General features: G+C 44.3%; 1 protein-coding gene across 1 annotated transcript; it reads right to left on the reverse strand.

The window, feature by feature from the left end:
* Positions 1–2,419: 2,419 nt before the first annotated feature.
* Positions 2,420–19,151, reverse strand: LOC115006262 (XK-related protein 7-like). The gene is given in 4 exon segments (XM_029428390.1): positions 2,420–2,451; positions 17,564–17,792; positions 17,794–18,374; positions 18,922–19,151. Coding segments are annotated over 4 exon segments (1,059 nt in total). The 5' UTR covers positions 19,139–19,151.
* Positions 19,152–19,489: the final 338 nt, after the last annotated feature.

Below are 19,489 nucleotides of genomic sequence, written 5' to 3' on the forward strand. Positions count from 1 at the left end.
GAGCTCTCGTGTGGCTCCTCCAGGCCGTCATTCACATCTTTCAGCTGGCTCAGGTCTGGAGGTAAGCCCGAATATAAGGAGGGGAAACTACACGTTCTGCTTTGTGTGTGTGTGTGTGTGTGTGTGTGTGTGTGTGTGTGTGTGTGTGTGAGAGACTCCCTGTCGCTAAACGCTTATGAAACGTGATCATTAAGGAGCTCTGTGCACAAAATGCCAGAATGTCTTTTTGTATTGTTTGACGTTTCTCTCCAGCTTAGGAAGGGAGCATTTATAGACTCCGCCTCCCCCCCCCCCCCCCCCCCCTAAAACCCAACCCCACCCCCCCTTGTGCTTTTAGGTCAATCATCTCCCGGGAACATCATCAACTCATCCACACCAATCGCCTTATATAGAACATTAAAAACTCCCTTTGTTTCTGTTATTAACTATTTTCACTTCTCAGCTCGAGGCTCTTATGTTTTGCAAAATCCATATTCTCAGATGTCCCAGCAGTTTGTAGCTCTGTGGTCTCAGCACCAATGTGTTTGATTACTGTGAGACACAAAGCAGCAGGGAGCAGCAGGGAGCAGCAGCGGGTCTGTAGGTCAGTGGGGGTTTTAAGTGCCCTGATGGGCTCTGACAGCAGGCAGCTGAACTGTGCTGGGGGGGAACCGGAGGACAACTTGTGTTTTATTAGACTGTAAAGCTTCAAGGATTAGTCGAATAAAACCCCCAAAATATTCCATTTTAAAGATTGAAAACATTGAAAGCTTTATCGTCAGCTGCAATGAACCTGCATGTTAAACCTGCGAGTGCCACAGAAAGTAATAAAGAAATAAAATAGTGCAGGACACATAATGGTGCAAGTGAAATGTGTACATGTAGAACAGAACAAGATAAAACAATGTTTTAGATTCTGTAATAATATCAAATACGTGGATTCAGAGCTGGAACTAGTGCTGGATGTTTATAAAAGTAGCACAGGCTTGAATATTAAATTGAAAACAGCTGTAGCTAACATGCTAACATCTGCTTAGTGATGTTAGCATGTTAGCATGCTAGCTGGCCCGTGTGTTTGCAGGGTAACATCAGTGTTGTGTATTAAATATACATTTACTGTAATGTGTCTTTGTTATGTTTACATTACAACTTTGTAAACATAATGAATCACGAGGATAAAGATTCAAACATCCACCAACAGTTTAACTTCAGCCTCCTGCAGTCACAGGATGTTTTATTCTCCGTCTTTGTGAAGCTCAAAGAAGTAATAAAGTTTATCGTCTGGGACTCTGGAGCTCAGTGTTGTAGCTTAATAACCTCGACTGTAACGTGATTGGTTGATGACTGATCTTTAAGATCCACTTCCAGGTCGCTTTAATTCAGAATCAAAAATCTTCTTTGTTGTGGAAGAAGTACTAAGATCCTTTACTTCAGAGCAGTAAGTATAGTAAAAGGATATACATTGTGTATAGATATATGTATATATAATGTGTACTATATACATTTTATTGGTATAATATTAAAAAAACAAGTCCAATAAACAATTATCTCACATGAGAACATTTGATAGAATAAATAAACATCGCCCAGCCTCTTGTGACATATCATGTAAGAGTTGATCTCCGGCAGGAAGTGGAGTTTCAACGCATCAATAAGAAGCGCGGCGTCACCAAGTGCGACTCGGATCTCTTCGTTCGTAGCGACGATAAAAAGAACCGAATCGTTAGTGAACAGAATCAGAGTCCGGTTTAAGCAGGTTTTCACAAACAAGGATTTAGCTTTAGTGTGTTGGAGCATTAATTACATGAATTAAAATGTAACAATAAAAGCAAATATTGAAAGAAAAAATACTTAAATATACTAAAAATATTATAAATAACTCTGAATATAATACAATAAAAATATGTTCCAGATATCTAAATTAAAAGTGGAAGAGCTGTCTCTGTGGTCTCCCTCTTCCTGCCTCTCCGGGTAATATATATTGATTCCTTATTTCCTCTTTAGACCACAATGTGTGTGTGTGTGTGTGTGTGTGTGTGTGTGTGTGTGTGTGTGTGTGTGTGTGTGTGTGTGAGTGAGTGAGTGAGTGTGTGTGTGTGTGTGTGTGTGTGTGTGTGTGTGTGTGTGTGTGTGTGTGTGTGTGTGTGTGTGTGTGTGAGTGAGTGTGTCCAGGAGCACATTAAAACATCGTGGCGGCACAGAATTACCGGTAATGCCATTAAAGCTGCCGCTGCTCTCAGATCAGCGCGTGTGCACCTTTAAGAGGGTTACCAGCCTCAGCTGTAAACTGATCCATCACTGATACCTGTCAGTCAGGTGAGCCCGGTCAACGTGGGCCGGCTGCCACAATTAAATGTTGGCGCAGAAGAGACGGGTTGTGTTACAGAGTGTGTGTGTGTGTGTGTGTGTGTGTGTGTGTGTGTGTGTGTGTGTGTATGCTCTATTTTCTCAGTGTGTTACCTCCCAGGCTCTCTGTGCAGCGGGGAGCAGAAAGAAGGTTACACAAACTCCTTCGTGGCTCACTGGGCGTGTTGTCATCCCGTTACTCCGACCCTCCTCCCCGAGGCGATTGCTGACACATTTATATCTTCAGTGAATAGAAGGTTGAGAGTAAAGTCCCCCCCCTCTTCTGTTTCAAACACTGAGCTGCCTGTTTAATGATTTAAGTTATTGACTCTCAGATAGGTTGGGTTGGGGTTACAACACATTTGTGCAGAAATATGTTTGCACAGTGGAAGCTAGTGAAGCTGTGTGTCTACAGAAGGATGTGTGTTTGTTATACAAGGTCATCACAGAGCAAGAGGGGGGGGCTGCATGTCAGCAGAGCTCAGGAGTTCAACAACAAGGTTTATAGCGAGCTTTAACCTTCAATGTGAAGACGGAGAGCATTTATCTTCTCATATATGGCTGTCTCTGCACAGAGCTGAGCAGAGGAGCAATAACTGCTGACGTCTCAGAGCGTCATTAAAGACTTCTGATGTCTCAGAGCGTCATTAAAGACTTCTGATGTCTCAGAGCGTCATTAAAGACTTCTGATGTCTCAGAGCGTCATTAAAGACTTCTGACGTCTCAGAGCGTCATTAAAGACTTCTGACGTCTCAGAGCGTCATTAAAGACTTCTGATGTCTCAGAGCGTCATTAAAGACTTCTGATGTCTCAGAGCGCCAATAAAGACTTCTGACGTCTCAGAGCGTCATTAAAGACTTCTGATGTCTCAGAGCGTCATTAAAGACTTCTGATGTCTCAGAGTCTCAATAAAGACTTCTGATGTCTCAGAGCGTCATTAAAGACTTCTGATGTCTCAGAGTCTCAATAAAGACTTCTGACGTCTCAGAGCGTCAATAAAGACTTCTGACGTCTCAGAGCGTCATTAAAGACTTCTGACGTCTCAGAGCGTCAATAAAGACTTCTGACGTCTCAGAGCGTCAATAAAGACTTCTGACGTCTCAGAGCGTCAATAAAGACTTCTGACGTCTCAGAGCGTCATTAAAGACTTCTGATGTCTCAGAGTCTCAATAAAGACTTCTGATGTCTCAGAGCGTCATTAAAGACTTCTGATGTCTCAGAGTCTCAATAAAGACTTCTGATGTCTCAGAGCGTCATTAAAGACTTCTGATGTCTCAGAGTCTCAATAAAGACTTCTGACGTCTCAGAGCGTCAATAAAGACTTCTGATGTCTCAGAGCGTCAATAAAGACTTCTGATGTCTCAGAGCGTCATTAAAGACTTCTGATGTCTCAGAGCGTCATTAAAGACTTCTGACGTCTCAGAGCGTCAATAAAGACTTCTGATGTCCCAGAGCGTCAAAAAAGACTTCTGACGTCCCAGAGCCTCAATAAAGACTTCTGACGTCCCAGAGCGTCATTAAAGACTTCCGATGTCTCAGAGCGTCATTAAAGACTTCTGATTTCTCAGAGCGTCATTAAAGACTTCTGATGTCTCAGAGCCTCAATAACGACTTCTGATGTCTCAGAGTCTCAATAAAGACTTCTGATGTCTCAGAGCGTCATTAAAGACTTCCGACGTCTCGGAGCGTCAATAAAGACTTCTGATGTGCCAGAGTCTCAATAAAGACTTCCGACGTCTCAGAGCCTCAATAAAGAATTCCGACGTCTCAGAGTCTCAATAAAGACTTCTGACGTCTCAGAGCGTCAATAAAGACTTCTGACGTCTCAGAGCCTCAATAAAGACTTCTGACGTCTCAGAGTCTCAATAAAGACTTCTGACGTCTCAGAGCGTCAATAAAGACTTCTGACGTCTCAGAGCCTCAATAAAGACTTCTGATGTCTCAGAGCCTCAATAAAGACTTCTGACGTCTCAGAGCCTCAAAGACTTCTGACGTCTCAGAGCGTCAATAAAGACTTCTGACGTCTCAGAGCGTCAATAAAGACTTCAGAGGTCCCAGAGCGTCAATAAAGACTTCTGACGTCTCAGAGCGTCAATAAAGACTTCTGGCGTCTCAGAGTCTCAATAAAGACTTCTGATGTCTCAGAGTCTCAATAAAGACTTCTGATGTCTCAGAGCGTCATTAAAGACTTCCGACGTCTCGGAGCGTCAATAAAGACTTCTGATGTGCCAGAGTCTCAATAAAGACTTCCGACGTCTCAGAGTCTCAATAAAGACTTCTGACGTCTCAGAGTCTCAATAAAGACTTCTGACGTCTCAGAGCGTCAATAAAGACTTCTGATGTCTCAGAGCCTCAATAAAGACTTCTGACGTCTCAGAGTCTCAATAAAGACTTCTGACGTCTCAGAGCGTCAATAAAGACTTCTGACGTCTCAGAGCCTCAATAAAGACTTCTGATGTCTCAGAGCCTCAATAAAGACTTCTGACGTCTCAGAGCCTCAATAAAGACTTCTGACGTCTCAGAGCGTCAATAAAGACTTCTGACGTCTCAGAGCGTCAATAAAGACTTCAGAGGTCCCAGAGCGTCAATAAAGACTTCTGACGTCTCAGAGCGTCAATAAAGACTTCTGATGTCTCAGAGCGTCATTAAAGACTTCTGATGTCTCAGAGCCTCAATAAAGACTTCTGACGTCTCAGAGCCTCAATAAAGACTTCTGACGTCTCAGAGCCTCAATAAAGACTTCTGACGTCTCAGAGCGTCAATAAAGACTTCTGACGTCTCAGAGCGTCAATAAAGACTTCAGACGTCCCAGAGCGTCAATAAAGACTTCTGACGTCTCAGAGCGTCAATAAAGACTTCTGACGCCTCAGAGCGTCAATAAAGACTTCCGATGTCTCAGAGCGTCATTAAAGACTTCCGATGTCTCAGAGCGTCATTAAAGACTTCCGATGTCTCAGAGCGTCATTAAAGACTTCTGATTTCTCAGAGCGTCATTAAAGACTTCTGATGTCTCAGAGCCTCAATAACGACTTCTGATGTGCCAGAGTCTCAATAAAGACTTCCGACGTCTCAGAGTCTCAATAAAGAATTCCGACGTCTCAGAGTCTCAATAAAGACTTCTGACGTCTCAGAGCGTCAATAAAGACTTCTGACGTCTCAGAGCCTCAATAAAGACTTCTGACGTCTCAGAGTCTCAATAAAGACTTCTGACGTCTCAGAGCGTCAATAAAGACTTCTGACGTCTCAGAGCCTCAATAAAGACTTCTGATGTCTCAGAGCCTCAATAAAGACTTCTGATGTCTCAGAGCCTCAATAAAGACTTCTGACGTCTCAGAGCGCCAATAAAGACTTCTGACGTCTCAGAGCCTCAATAAAGACTTCTGACGTCTCAGAGCGTCAATAAAGACTTCCGATGTCTCAGAGCGTCATTAAAGACTTCCGATGTCTCAGAGCGTCATTAAAGACTTCCGATGTCTCAGAGCGTCATTAAAGACTTCCGATTTCTCAGAGCGTCATTAAAGACTTCTGATGTCTCAGAGCCTCAATAACGACTTCTGACGTCTCAGAGCGTCAATAAAGACTTCAGACGTCCCAGAGCGTCAATAAAGACTTCTGACGTCTCAGAGCGTCAATAAAGACTTCTGACGTCCCAGAGCGTCAAAAAAGACTTCTGACGTCCCAGAGCGTCAATAAAGACTTCTGACGTCCCAGAGCGTCAATAAAGACTTCTGACGTCTCAGAGCCTCAATAAAGACTTCTGGCGTCTCAGAGTCTCAATAAAGACTTCCGACGTCTCAGAGTCTCAATAAAGACTTCCGACGTCTCAGAGTCTCAATAAAGACTTCTGACGTCTCAGAGCCTCAATAAAGACTTCTGACGTCTCAGAGCCTCAATAAAGACTTCTGACGTCTCAGAGTCTCAATAAAGACTTCTGATGTCTCAGAGCGTCAATAAAGACTTCTGACGTCCCAGAGCGTCAATAAAGACTTCTGACGTCTCAGAGCCTCAATAAAGACTTCTGGCGTCTCAGAGTCTCAATAAAGACTTCTGATGACTCAGAGTCTCAATAAAGACTTCTGATGTCTCAGAGCGTCATTAAAGACTTCCGACGTCTCGGAGCGTCAATAAAGACTTCTGATGTGCCAGAGTCTCAATAAAGACTTCCGACGTCTCAGAGTCTCAATAAAGAATTCCGACGTCTCAGAGTCTCAATAAAGACTTCCGACGTCTCAGAGCGTCAATAAAGACTTCTGACGTCTCAGAGCCTCAATAAAGACTTCTGACGTCTCAGAGTCTCAATAAAGACTTCTGACGTCTCAGAGCGTCAATAAAGACTTCTGACGTCTCAGAGCCTCAATAAAGACTTCTGACGTCTCAGAGCCTCAATAAAGACTTCTGACGTCTCAGAGCGTCAATAAAGACTTCTGACATCTCAGAGCGTCAATAAAGACTTCAGACGTCCCAGAGCGTCAATAAAGACTTCTGACGTCTCAGAGCGTCAATAAAGACTTCTGGCGTCTCAGATTCTCAATAAAGACTTCTGATGTCTCAGAGCGTCAATAAAGACTTCTGATGTCTCAGAGCGTCATTAAAGACTTCCGACGTCTCGGAGCGTCAATAAAGACTTCTGATGTGCCAGAGTCTCAATAAAGACTTCCGACGTCTCAGAGTCTCAATAAAGACTTCTGACGTCTCAGAGTCTCAATAAAGACTTCTGACGTCTCAGTGCGTCAATAAAGACTTCTGACGTCTCAGAGCGTCAATAAAGACTTCTGACGTCTCAGAGCGTCAATAAAGACTTCTGATGTCTCAGAGCGTCATTAAAGACTTCTGATGTCTCAGAGACTCAATAAAGACTTCTGACGTCTCAGAGCGTCAATAAAGACTTCTGACGTCTCAGAGCGTCAATAAAGAGTCTCAGAGTCTCAATAAAGACTTCTGATGTCTCAGAGCGTCATTAAAGACTTCCGACGTCTCGGAGCGTCAATAAAGACTTCTGATGTGCCAGAGTCTCAATAAAGACTTCCGACGTCTCAGAGTCTCAATAAAGACTTCCGACGTCTCAGAGTCTCAATAAAGACTTCCGACGTCTCAGAGTCTCAATAAAGACTTCTGACGTCTCAGAGCGTCAATAAAGACTTCTGACGTCTCAGAGCCTCAATAAAGACTTCTGACGTCTCAGAGTCTCAATAAAGACTTCTGACGTCTCAGAGCGTCAATAAAGACTTCTGACGTCTCAGAGCCTCAATAAAGACTTCTGACGTCTCAGAGCCTCAATAAAGACTTCTGACGTCTCAGAGCCTCAATAAAGACTTCTGACGTCTCAGAGCGTCAATAAAGACTTCTGACGTCTCAGAGCGTCAATAAAGACTTCAGACGTCCCAGAGCGTCAATAAAGACTTCTGACGTCTCAGAGCGTCAATAAAGACTTCTGACGCCTCAGAGCGTCAATAAAGACTTCCGATGTCTCAGAGCGTCATTAAAAACTTCCGATGTCTCAGAGCGTCATTAAAGACTTCCGATGTCTCAGAGCGTCATTAAAGACTTCTGATTTCTCAGAGCGTCATTAAAGACTTCTGATGTCTCAGAGCCTCAATAACGACTTCTGATGTGCCAGAGTCTCAATAAAGACTTCCGACGTCTCAGAGTCTCAATAAAGAATTCCGACGTCTCAGAGTCTCAATAAAGACTTCTGATGTCTCAGAGCGTCAATAAAGACTTCTGACGTCTCAGAGCCTCAATAAAGACTTCTGACGTCTCAGAGTCTCAATAAAGACTTCTGACGTCTCAGAGCGTCAATAAAGACTTCTGACGTCTCAGAGCCTCAATAAAGACTTCTGATGTCTCAGAGCCTCAATAAAGACTTCTGACGTCTCAGAGCGCCAATAAAGACTTCTGACGTCTCAGAGCCTCAATAAAGACTTCTGATGTCTCAGAGCCTCAATAAAGACTTCTGACGTCTCAGAGCGCCAATAAAGACTTCTGACGTCTCAGAGCCTCAATAAAGACTTCTGATGTCTCAGAGCGTCAATAAAGACTTCCGATGTCTCAGAGCGTCATTAAAGACTTCCGATGTCTCAGAGCGTCATTAAAGACTTCCGATTTCTCAGAGCGTCATTAAAGACTTCTGATGTCTCAGAGCCTCAATAACGACTTCTGACGTCTCAGAGCGTCAATAAAGACTTCAGACGTCCCAGAGCGTCAATAAAGACTTCTGACGTCTCAGAGCGTCAATAAAGACTTCTGACGTCCCAGAGCGTCAAAAAAGACTTCTGACGTCCCAGAGCGTCAATAAAGACTTCTGACGTCCCAGAGCGTCAATAAAGACTTCTGACGTCTCAGAGCCTCAATAAAGACTTCTGGCGTCTCAGAGTCTCAATAAGACTTCTGATGTCTCAGAGCGTCAATAAAGACTTCTGACGTCTCAGAGCGTCAATAAAGACTTCTGACGTCTCAGAGTCTCAATAAAGACTTCTGATGTCTCGGAGCGTCAATAAAGACTTCTGACGTCTCAGAGCGTCAATAAAGACTTCTGACGTCCCAGAGCGTCAATAAAGACTTCTGACGTCCCAGAGCGTCAATAAAGACTTCTGATGTCTCAGAGCCTCAATAAAGACTTCTGGCGTCTCAGAGCCTCAATAAAGACTTCTGATGTCTCAGAGTCTCAATAAAGACTTCTGATGTCTCAGAGCGTCAATAAAGACTTCTGACGTCTCAGAGCGTCAATAAAGACTTCTGATGTCTCAGAGCGTCATTAAAGACTCCTGATGTCTCAGAGCGTCATTAAAGACTTCTGATGTCTCAGAGTCTCAATAAAGACTTCTGACGTCTCAGAGCGTCAATAAAGACTTCTGACGTCTCAGAGCGTCATTAAAGACTTCTGATGTCTCAGAGTCTCAATAAAGACTTCTGATGTCTCAGAGTCTCAATAAAGACTTCTGACGTCTCAGAGTCTCAATAAAGACTTCTGATGTCTCAGAGTGTCAATAAAGACTTCTGACGTCTCAGAGCCTCAATAAAGACTTCTGACGTCTCGGAGCGTCAATAAAGACTTCTGACGTCTCAGAGCGTCAATAAAGATTTCTGACGTCCCGGAGTCTCAATAAAGACTTCTGACGTCTCAGAGCGTCAATAAAGATTTCTGACGTCCCAGAGTCTCAATAAAGACTTCTGACGTCTCAGAGCGTCAATAAAGACCTCTGACGTCTCAGAGTCTCAATAAAGACTTCTGACGTCTCAGAGCGTCAATAAAGACTTCTGACGTCCCAGAGTCTCAATAAAGACTTCTGACGTCTCAGAGCGTCAATAAAGACTCCTGATGTCTCAGAGCGTCATTAAAGACTTCTGATGTCTCAGAGTCTCAATAAAGACTTCTGACGTCTCAGAGCGTCAATAAAGACTTCTGACGTCTCAGAGCGTCATTAAAGACTTCTGATGTCTCAGAGTCTCAATAAAGACTTCTGATGTCTCAGAGTCTCAATAAAGACTTCTGACGTCTCAGAGCGTCATTAAAGACTTCTGACGTCTCAGAGCGTCATTGAAGACTTCTGATGTCTCAGAGCGTCATTGAAGACTTCTGATGTCTCAGAGCGTCAATAAAGACTTCTGACGTCTCAGAGCGTCATTAAAGACTTCTGACGTCTCAGAGCGTCAATAAAGACTCCTGATGTCTCAGAGTCTCAATAAAGACTTCTGACGTCTCAGAGCGTCAATAAAGACTTCTGACGTCTCAGAGCGTCATTAAAGACTTCTGACGTCTCAGTGTCTCAATAAAGACTTCTGACGTCTCAGAGTCTCAATAAAGACTTCTGACGTCTCAGAGCGTCAATAAAGACTTCTGACGTCTCAGAGCGTCAATAAAGACTTCTGACGTCTCAGAGTCTCAATAAAGACTTCTGACGTCTCAGAGTCTCAATAAAGACTTCTGACGTCTCAGAGTGTCATTAAAGACTTCTGACGTCTCAGAGCGTCATTAAAGACTTTTGATGTCTCAGAGCGTCAATAAAGACTCCTGATGTCTCAGAGTCTCAATAAAGACTTCTGACGTCTCAGAGCGTCAATAAAGACTTCTGACGTCTCAGAGCGTCATTAAAGACTTCTGACGTCTCAGAGCGTCAATAAAGACTTCTGACGTCTCAGAGCGTCAATAAAGACTTCTGACGTCTCAGAGCGTCAATAAAGACTTCTGACGTCTCAGAGTGTCATTAAAGACTTCTGACGTCTCAGAGCGTCAATAAAGACTTCTGACGTCTCAGAGTGTCATTAAAGACTTCTGACGTCTCAGAGCGTCAATAAAGACTTCTGACGTCTCAGAGCGTCATTACAGACTTCTGACGTCTCAGAGCGTCATTAAAGACTTCTGATGTCTCAGAGTCTCAATAAAGACTTCTGACGTCTCAGAGCGTCAATAAAGACTTCTGACGTCTCAGAGCGTCATTAAAGACTTCTGATGTCTCAGAGTCTCAATAAAGACTTCTGATGTCTCAGAGTCTCAATAAAGACTTCTGACGTCTCAGAGCGTCATTAAAGACTTCTGACGTCTCAGAGCGTCATTGAAGACTTCTGATGTCTCAGAGCGTCATTGAAGACTTCTGATGTCTCAGAGCGTCAATAAAGACTTCTGACGTCTCAGAGCGTCATTAAAGACTTCTGACGTCTCAGAGCGTCAATAAAGACTTCTGACGTCTCAGAGTCTCAATAAAGACTCCTGATGTCTCAGAGTCTCAATAAAGACTTCTGACGTCTCAGAGCGTCAATAAAGACTTTTGACGTCTCAGAGCGTCATTAAAGACTTCTGACGTCTCAGAGTCTCAATAAAGACTTCTGACGTCTCAGAGCGTCATTAAAGACTTCTGACGTCTCAGAGCGTCATTAAAGACTTCTGACGTCTCAGAGCGTCATTAAAGACTTCTGACGTCTCAGAGCGTCAATAAAGACTTCTGACGTCTCAGAGCGTCATTAAAGACTTCTGACGTCTCAGAGCGTCAATAAAGACTTCTGACGTCTCAGAGCGTCAATAAAGACTTCTGACGTCTCAGAGCGTCAATAAAGACTTCTGACGTCTCAGAGTGTCATTAAAGACTTCTGACGTCTCAGAGCGTCAATAAAGACTTCTGACGTCTCAGAGTGTCATTAAAGACTTCTGACGTCTCAGAGCGTCAATAAAGACTTCTGACGTCTCAGAGCGTCATTACAGACTTCTGACGTCTCAGAGCGTCATTAAAGACTTCTGATGTCTCAGAGTCTCAATAAAGACTTCTGACGTCTCAGAGCGTCAATAAAGACTTCTGACGTCTCAGAGCGTCATTAAAGACTTCTGATGTCTCAGAGTCTCAATAAAGACTTCTGATGTCTCAGAGTCTCAATAAAGACTTCTGACGTCTCAGAGCGTCATTAAAGACTTCTGACGTCTCAGAGCGTCATTGAAGACTTCTGATGTCTCAGAGCGTCATTGAAGACTTCTGATGTCTCAGAGCGTCAATAAAGACTTCTGACGTCTCAGAGCGTCATTAAAGACTTCTGATGTCTCAGAGCGTCAATAAAGACTTCTGACGTCTCAGAGTCTCAATAAAGACTCCTGATGTCTCAGAGTCTCAATAAAGACTTCTGACGTCTCAGAGCGTCAATAAAGACTTCTGACGTCTCAGAGCGTCATTAAAGACTTCTGACGTCTCAGAGTCTCAATAAAGACTTCTGACGTCTCAGAGCGTCATTAAAGACTTCTGACGTCTCAGAGTCTCAATAAAGACTTCTGACGTCTCAGAGTCTCAATAAAGACTTCTGACGTCTCAGAGCGTCAATAAAGACTTCTGACGTCTCAGAGCGTCAATAAAGACTTCTGACGTCTCAGAGTCTCAATAAAGACTTCTGACGTCTCAGAGTCTCAATAAAGACTTCTGACGTCTCAGAGTGTCATTAAAGACTTCTGACGTCTCAGAGCGTCATTAAAGACTTTTGATGTCTCAGAGCGTCAATAAAGACTTCTGACGTCTCAGAGCGTCATTAAAGACTTCTGATGTCTCAGAGTCTCAATAAAGACTTCTGATGTCTCAGAGTCTCAATAAAGACTTCTGACGTCTCAGAGCGTCATTAAAGACTTCTGACGTCTCAGAGCGTCATTAAAGACTTCTGATGTCTCAGAGTCTCAATAAAGACTTCTGATGTCTCAGAGTCTCAATAAAGACTTCTGATGTCTCAGAGTCTCAATAAAGACTTCTGACGTCTCAGAGCGTCATTAAAGACTTCCGACGTCTCGGAGCGTCAATAAAGACTTCTGATGTGCCAGAGTCTCAATAAAGACTTCCGACGTCTCAGAGTCTCAATAAAGACTTCTGACGTCTCAGAGTCTCAATAAAGACTTCTGACGTCTCAGAGCGTCAATAAAGACTTCTGACGTCTCAGAGCGTCAATAAAGACTTCTGACGTCTCAGAGCATCAATAAAGACTTCTGATGTCTCAGAGCGTCATTAAAGACTTCTGATGTCTCAGAGACTCAATAAAGACTTCTGACGTCTCAGAGCGTCAATAAAGACTTCTGACGTCTCAGAGCGTCAATAAAGAGTCTCAGAGTCTCAATAAAGACTTCTGATGTCTCAGAGCGTCATTAAAGACTTCCGACGTCTCGGAGCGTCAATAAAGACTTCTGATGTGCCAGAGTCTCAATAAAGACTTCCGACGTCTCAGAGTCTCAATAAAGACTTCCGACGTCTCAGAGTCTCAATAAAGACTTCCGACGTCTCAGAGTCTCAATAAAGACTTCTGACGTCTCAGAGCGTCAATAAAGACTTCTGACGTCTCAGAGCCTCAATAAAGACTTCTGACGTCTCAGAGTCTCAATAAAGACTTCTGACGTCTCAGAGCGTCAATAAAGACTTCTGACGTCTCAGAGCCTCAATAAAGACTTCTGACGTCTCAGAGCCTCAATAAAGACTTCTGACGTCTCAGAGCCTCAATAAAGACTTCTGACGTCTCAGAGCGTCAATAAAGACTTCTGACGTCTCAGAGCGTCAATAAAGACTTCAGACGTCCCAGAGCGTCAATAAAGACTTCTGACGTCTCAGAGCGTCAATAAAGACTTCTGACGCCTCAGAGCGTCAATAAAGACTTCCGATGTCTCAGAGCGTCATTAAAAACTTCCGATGTCTCAGAGCGTCATTAAAGACTTCCGATGTCTCAGAGCGTCATTAAAGACTTCTGATTTCTCAGAGCGTCATTAAAGACTTCTGATGTCTCAGAGCCTCAATAACGACTTCTGATGTGCCAGAGTCTCAATAAAGACTTCCGACGTCTCAGAGTCTCAATAAAGAATTCCGACGTCTCAGAGTCTCAATAAAGACTTCTGACGTCTCAGAGCGTCAATAAAGACTTCTGACGTCTCAGAGCCTCAATAAAGACTTCTGACGTCTCAGAGTCTCAATAAAGACTTCTGACGTCTCAGAGCGTCAATAAAGACTTCTGACGTCTCAGAGCCTCAATAAAGACTTCTGATGTCTCAGAGCCTCAATAAAGACTTCTGATGTCTCAGAGCCTCAATAAAGACTTCTGACGTCTCAGAGCGCCAATAAAGACTTCTGACGTCTCAGAGCCTCAATAAAGACTTCTGATGTCTCAGAGCGTCAATAAAGACTTCCGATGTCTCAGAGCGTCATTAAAGACTTCCGATGTCTCAGAGCGTCATTAAAGACTTCTGATTTCTCAGAGCGTCATTAAAGACTTCTGATGTCTCAGAGCCTCAATAACGACTTCTGACGTCTCAGAGCGTCAATAAAGACTTCAGACGTCCCAGAGCGTCAATAAAGACTTCTGACGTCTCAGAGCGTCAATAAAGACTTCTGACGTCCCAGAGCGTCAAAAAAGACTTCTGACGTCCCAGAGCGTCAATAAAGACTTCTGACGTCCCAGAGCGTCAATAAAGACTTCTGACGTCTCAGAGCCTCAATAAAGACTTCTGGCGTCTCAGAGACTCAATAAAGACTTCTGATGTCTCAGAGCGTCAATAAAGACTTCTGACGTCTCAGAGCGTCAATAAAGACTTCTGACGTCTCAGAGCATCAATAAAGACTTCTGATGTCTCAGAGCGTCATTAAAGACTTCTGATGTCTCAGAGACTCAATAAAGACTTCTGACGTCTCAGAGCATCAATAAAGACTTCTGACGTCTCAGAGCATCAATAAAGAGTCTCAGAGTCTCAATAAAGACTTCTGATGTCTCAGAGCGTCATTAAAGACTTCCGACGTCTCGGAGCGTCAATAAAGACTTCTGATGTGCCAGAGTCTCAATAAAGACTTCCGACGTCTCAGAGTCTCAATAAAGACTTCCGACGTCTCAGAGTCTCAATAAAGACTTCCGACGTCTCAGAGTCTCAATAAAGACTTCTGACGTCTCAGAGCGTCAATAAAGACTTCTGACGTCTCAGAGCCTCAATAAAGACTTCTGACGTCTCAGAGTCTCAATAAAGACTTCTGACGTCTCAGAGCGTCAATAAAGACTTCTGACGTCTCAGAGCCTCAATAAAGACTTCTGACGTCTCAGAGCCTCAATAAAGACTTCTGACGTCTCAGAGCCTCAATAAAGACTTCTGACGTCTCAGAGCGTCAATAAAGACTTCTGACGTCTCAGAGCGTCAATAAAGACTTCAGACGTCCCAGAGCGTCAATAAAGACTTCTGACGTCTCAGAGCGTCAATAAAGACTTCTGACGCCTCAGAGCGTCAATAAAGACTTCCGATGTCTCAGAGCGTCATTAAAAACTTCCGATGTCTCAGAGCGTCATTAAAGACTTCCGATGTCTCAGAGCGTCATTAAAGACTTCTGATTTCTCAGAGCGTCATTAAAGACTTCTGATGTCTCAGAGCCTCAATAACGACTTCTGATGTGCCAGAGTCTCAATAAAGACTTCCGACGTCTCAGAGTCTCAATAAAGAATTCCGACGTCTCAGAGTCTCAATAAAGACTTCTGACGTCTCAGAGCGTCAATAAAGACTTCTGACGTCTCAGAGCCTCAATAAAGACTTCTGACGTCTCAGAGTCTCAATAAAGACTTCTGACGTCTCAGAGCGTCAATAAAGACTTCTGACGTCTCAGAGCCTCAATAAAGACTTCTGATGTCTCAGAGCCTCAATAAAGACTTCTGATGTCTCAGAGCCTCAATAAAGACTTCTGACGTCTCAGAGCGCCAATAAAGACTTCTGACGTCCTCAGAGCCTCAATAAAGACTTCTGATGTCTCAGAGCGTCAATAAAGACTTCCGATGTCTCAGAGCGTCATTAAAGACTTCCGATGTCTCAGAGCGTCATTAAAGACTTCTGATTTCTCAGAGCGTCATTAAAGACTTCTGATGTCTCAGAGCCTCAATAACGACTTCTGACGTCTCAGAGCGTCATAAAGACTTCAGACGTCCCAGAGCGTCAATAAAGACTTCTGACGTCTCAGAGCGTCAATAAAGACTTCTGACGTCCCAGAGCGTCAAAAAGACTTCTGACGTCCCAGAGCGTCAATAAAGACTTCTGACGTCCCAGAGCGTCAATAAAGACTTCTGACGTCTCAGAGCCTCAATAAAGACTTCTGGCGTCTCAGAGACTCAATAAAGACTTCTGATGTCTCAGAGCGTCAATAAAGACTTCTGACGTCTCAGAGCGTCAATAAAGACTTCTGACGTCCCAGAGCGTCAATAAAGACTTCTGATGTCTCAGAGCCTCAATAAAGACTTCTGGCGTCTCAGAGCCTCAATAAAGACTTCTGATGTCTCAGAGTCTCAATAAAGACTTCTGATGTCTCAGAGCGTCAATAAAGACTTCTGACGTCTCAGAGCGTCAATAAAGACTTCTGATGTCTCAGAGCGTCATTAAAGACTCCTGATGTCTCAGAGCGTCATTAAAGACTTCTGATGTCTCAGAGTCTCAATAAAGACTTCTGATGTCTCAGAGTGTCAATAAAGACTTCTGACGTCTCAGAGCCTCAATAAAGACTTCTGACGTCTCGGAGCGTCAATAAAGACTTCTGACGTCTCAGAGCGTCAATAAAGATTTCTGACGTCCCGGAGTCTCAATAAAGACTTCTGACGTCTCAGAGCGTCAATAAAGATTTCTGACGTCCCAGAGTCTCAATAAAGACTTCTGACGTCTCAGAGCGTCAATAAAGACCTCTGACGTCTCAGAGTCTCAATAAAGACTTCTGACGTCTCAGAGCGTCAATAAAGACTTCTGACGTCCCAGAGTCTCAATAAAGACTTCTGACGTCTCAGAGCGTCAATAAAGACTCCTGATGTCTCAGAGCGTCATTAAAGACTTCTGATGTCTCAGAGTCTCAATAAAGACTTCTGACGTCTCAGAGCGTCAATAAGACTTCTGACGTCTCAGAGCGTCATTAAAGACTTCTGATGTCTCAGAGTCTCAATAAAGACTTCTGATGTCTCAGAGTCTCAATAAAGACTTCTGACGTCTCAGAGCGTCATTAAAGACTTCTGACGTCTCAGAGCGTCATTGAAGACTTCTGATGTCTCAGAGCGTCATGAAGACTTCTGATGTCTCAAGCGTCAATAAAGACTTCTGACGTCTCAGAGCGTCATTAAAGACTTCTGACGTCTCAGAGCTCAATAAAGACTTCTGACGTCTCAGAGTCTCAATAAAGACTTCTGACGTCTCAGAGCGTCAATAAAGACTTCTGACGTCTCAGAGCGTCATTAAAGACTTCTGACGTCTCAGAGTCTCAATAAAGACTTCTGACGTCTCAGAGTCTCAATAAAGACTTCTGACGTCTCAGAGCGTCATAAAGACTTCTGACGTCTCAGAGCGTCAATAAAGACTCTGACGTCTCAGAGTCTCAATAAAGACTTCTGACGTCTCAGAGTCTCAATAAAGACTTCTGACGTCTCAGATTGTCATTAAAGACTTCTGACGTTCAGAGCGTCATAAAGACTTTGACGTCTCAGAGCGTCAATAAAGACTCTGATGTCTCAGAGTCTCAATAAAGACTTCTGACGTCTCAGAGCGTCAATAAAGACTTCTGACGTCTCAGAGCGTCATAAAGACTTCTGACGTCTCAGAGCGTCAATAAAGACTTCTGACGTCTCAGAGCGTCAATAAAGACTTCTGACGTCTCAGAGCGTCAATAAAGACTTCTGACGTCTCAGAGTGTCATTAAAGACTTCTGACGTCTCAGAGCGTCAATAAAGACTTCTGACGTCTCAGAGTGTCATTAAAGACTTCTGACGTCTCAGAGCGTCAATAAAGACTTCTGACGTCTCAGAGGTGGCAGATCTATTCGGATGACAGGCCCCTCTGTCCGGGGGCTGAGGCTGGGCACCGGAGCCTGAGCCCCCCGCAGAGGTCGCACCTGAAACACGTCTCCGTCCACCCCGGAGCCCTGATCCCTGTCGGACCCTTTAGTTCTCTGCAGGGTCCTGGGGGGGCTGCTCACGACGTCAGGGGGGAGGCTGGCCGCCGGGGAGGCCAGCGTCTCCACCGGTACCCTCCTTCTCCACGACGTGCCCCCACCCGGACACGGGGCCGTCAGGGTGCAGCAGGCAGTAATACACACACATGAAGAAGGTGCCCAGAGCGTAGCTGCTGGCCACTACGCACACCATGACCACGGCGTAGAAGTCTGAGGTTCGGGGCCCGCGGTACAAATACCAGGCCGCGGTGAGCGCCACGTTCTCCACCAGCACCGTCAGGCTGTAGATGAGCATCCTGCAGCGAGTGCGGCCCTCCCTCACGCTGAACCAGCAGAACACGTACACGATGCCCACCATCATGTTGTAGATGATCTCCTCCCATTTGGACATGCAGAAGTCCGTTTCTCCCTGGATGATCCAGAACGTCATGATGCACCAGTGGGCTACGATGAAGATGCCGAAGTAGAGCTGGAACACGGAGGCGAACAGGGCGAAGGCCAGGGTGCGGGCGCCGATGGTGAAGAGGTGCCACAGGATCTGAACGATGACGGCCTTGTAGCTCATGGGGAGCTTATCGTCCCGGGAGTCCCTGAGGACCTTCTGATAGGAGGCGACCATCCAGGCGAGCGACACCAGCGAGGCCGAGGCGGAAAGTCCTGCAGAGACACAACGAGAGAGAAGTGAGAGAGGAGACGCGGCGCAGCATGCTCGCTGCAGGGACTGATGACCTCGTGGATAAACAAATATTAAAGTTTTATTATTATGATAACAAACGTTGAATCACGTTGATGCTTCGGCTGAATAAGTCCAGCAAACACGTCACAACATCAGATCCACTGCTGCGTCATCAGCAGGATATCATATATCATATATTATATATATATATAATGCTGTTCTTTATTGTAGGTTAGAGACACAGAGTGACACATGACAATATTATCATGTGTATTATTCATTATTTTATGATATCAATATTGCATATGTTCTGTGTTCTTGCGACAGTAAGCTGAAGAACTTGGAGACATTTGAAGACGTCATCCTGCGCTCTGAGAAACACTGAGACACATTCTCCTTTAATGCAACCTTTGTGTTATTACATGTGCTGAGGATGAATGTCCACTTCCCTGCTCTCGCTCTGTGTGTTGTGTTGATGTATGAAGGGGCGTGAAGGGAACCTGTCCCTGGAGATGCTGGGACACTCACCCTGCAGCGGCAGCACCTGTCTGGCCTGGATCATGATGCTGAGCTGCAGCACCAGCTGGGGGGCGCTCTTCAGGAAGGACTCCAGCAGACGCAGCATGCTGATGTCAGCGCTCTCAAACATCATGCGCCAGTAGTAGTGACGGCGCTCGGGGTCTCTGTGCCAGCGGCTCTGCACGCCCAAATACAGAGCGTGGACGTACCTGCAGATCAGACACATTCATCATTAAAGTTTATAACTGGTTATTAAAACTGTCAGACGCCTCGATGTGACCTGCATGTAGAGAAGTTATTCTTCAACGCACAATATATATATATATATATATATATATATATATATATATATAATATACATATATATATATATACACAAAGTATGAATCTGGCCATTAGGGGGCGCTGCTCATGGAAACAACACTTCCCGTTTTGTCCACAGGGGCCAAAATCAACACAAAATAAAAGTTCCTTGTTGATGACAGAAAGATGTAAATACTGAACGTCACACTCTGAGACGTCAGAAGTCTTTATTGAGACTCTGAGACATCAGAAGTCTTTAATGACGCTCTGAGAC

The sequence above is a fragment of the Cottoperca gobio genome, unplaced genomic scaffold, assembly GCF_900634415.1.
Source record: "Cottoperca gobio unplaced genomic scaffold, fCotGob3.1 fCotGob3_74arrow_ctg1, whole genome shotgun sequence".
In the NCBI taxonomy this organism is placed as follows: Eukaryota; Metazoa; Chordata; class Actinopteri; order Perciformes; family Bovichtidae; genus Cottoperca; species Cottoperca gobio.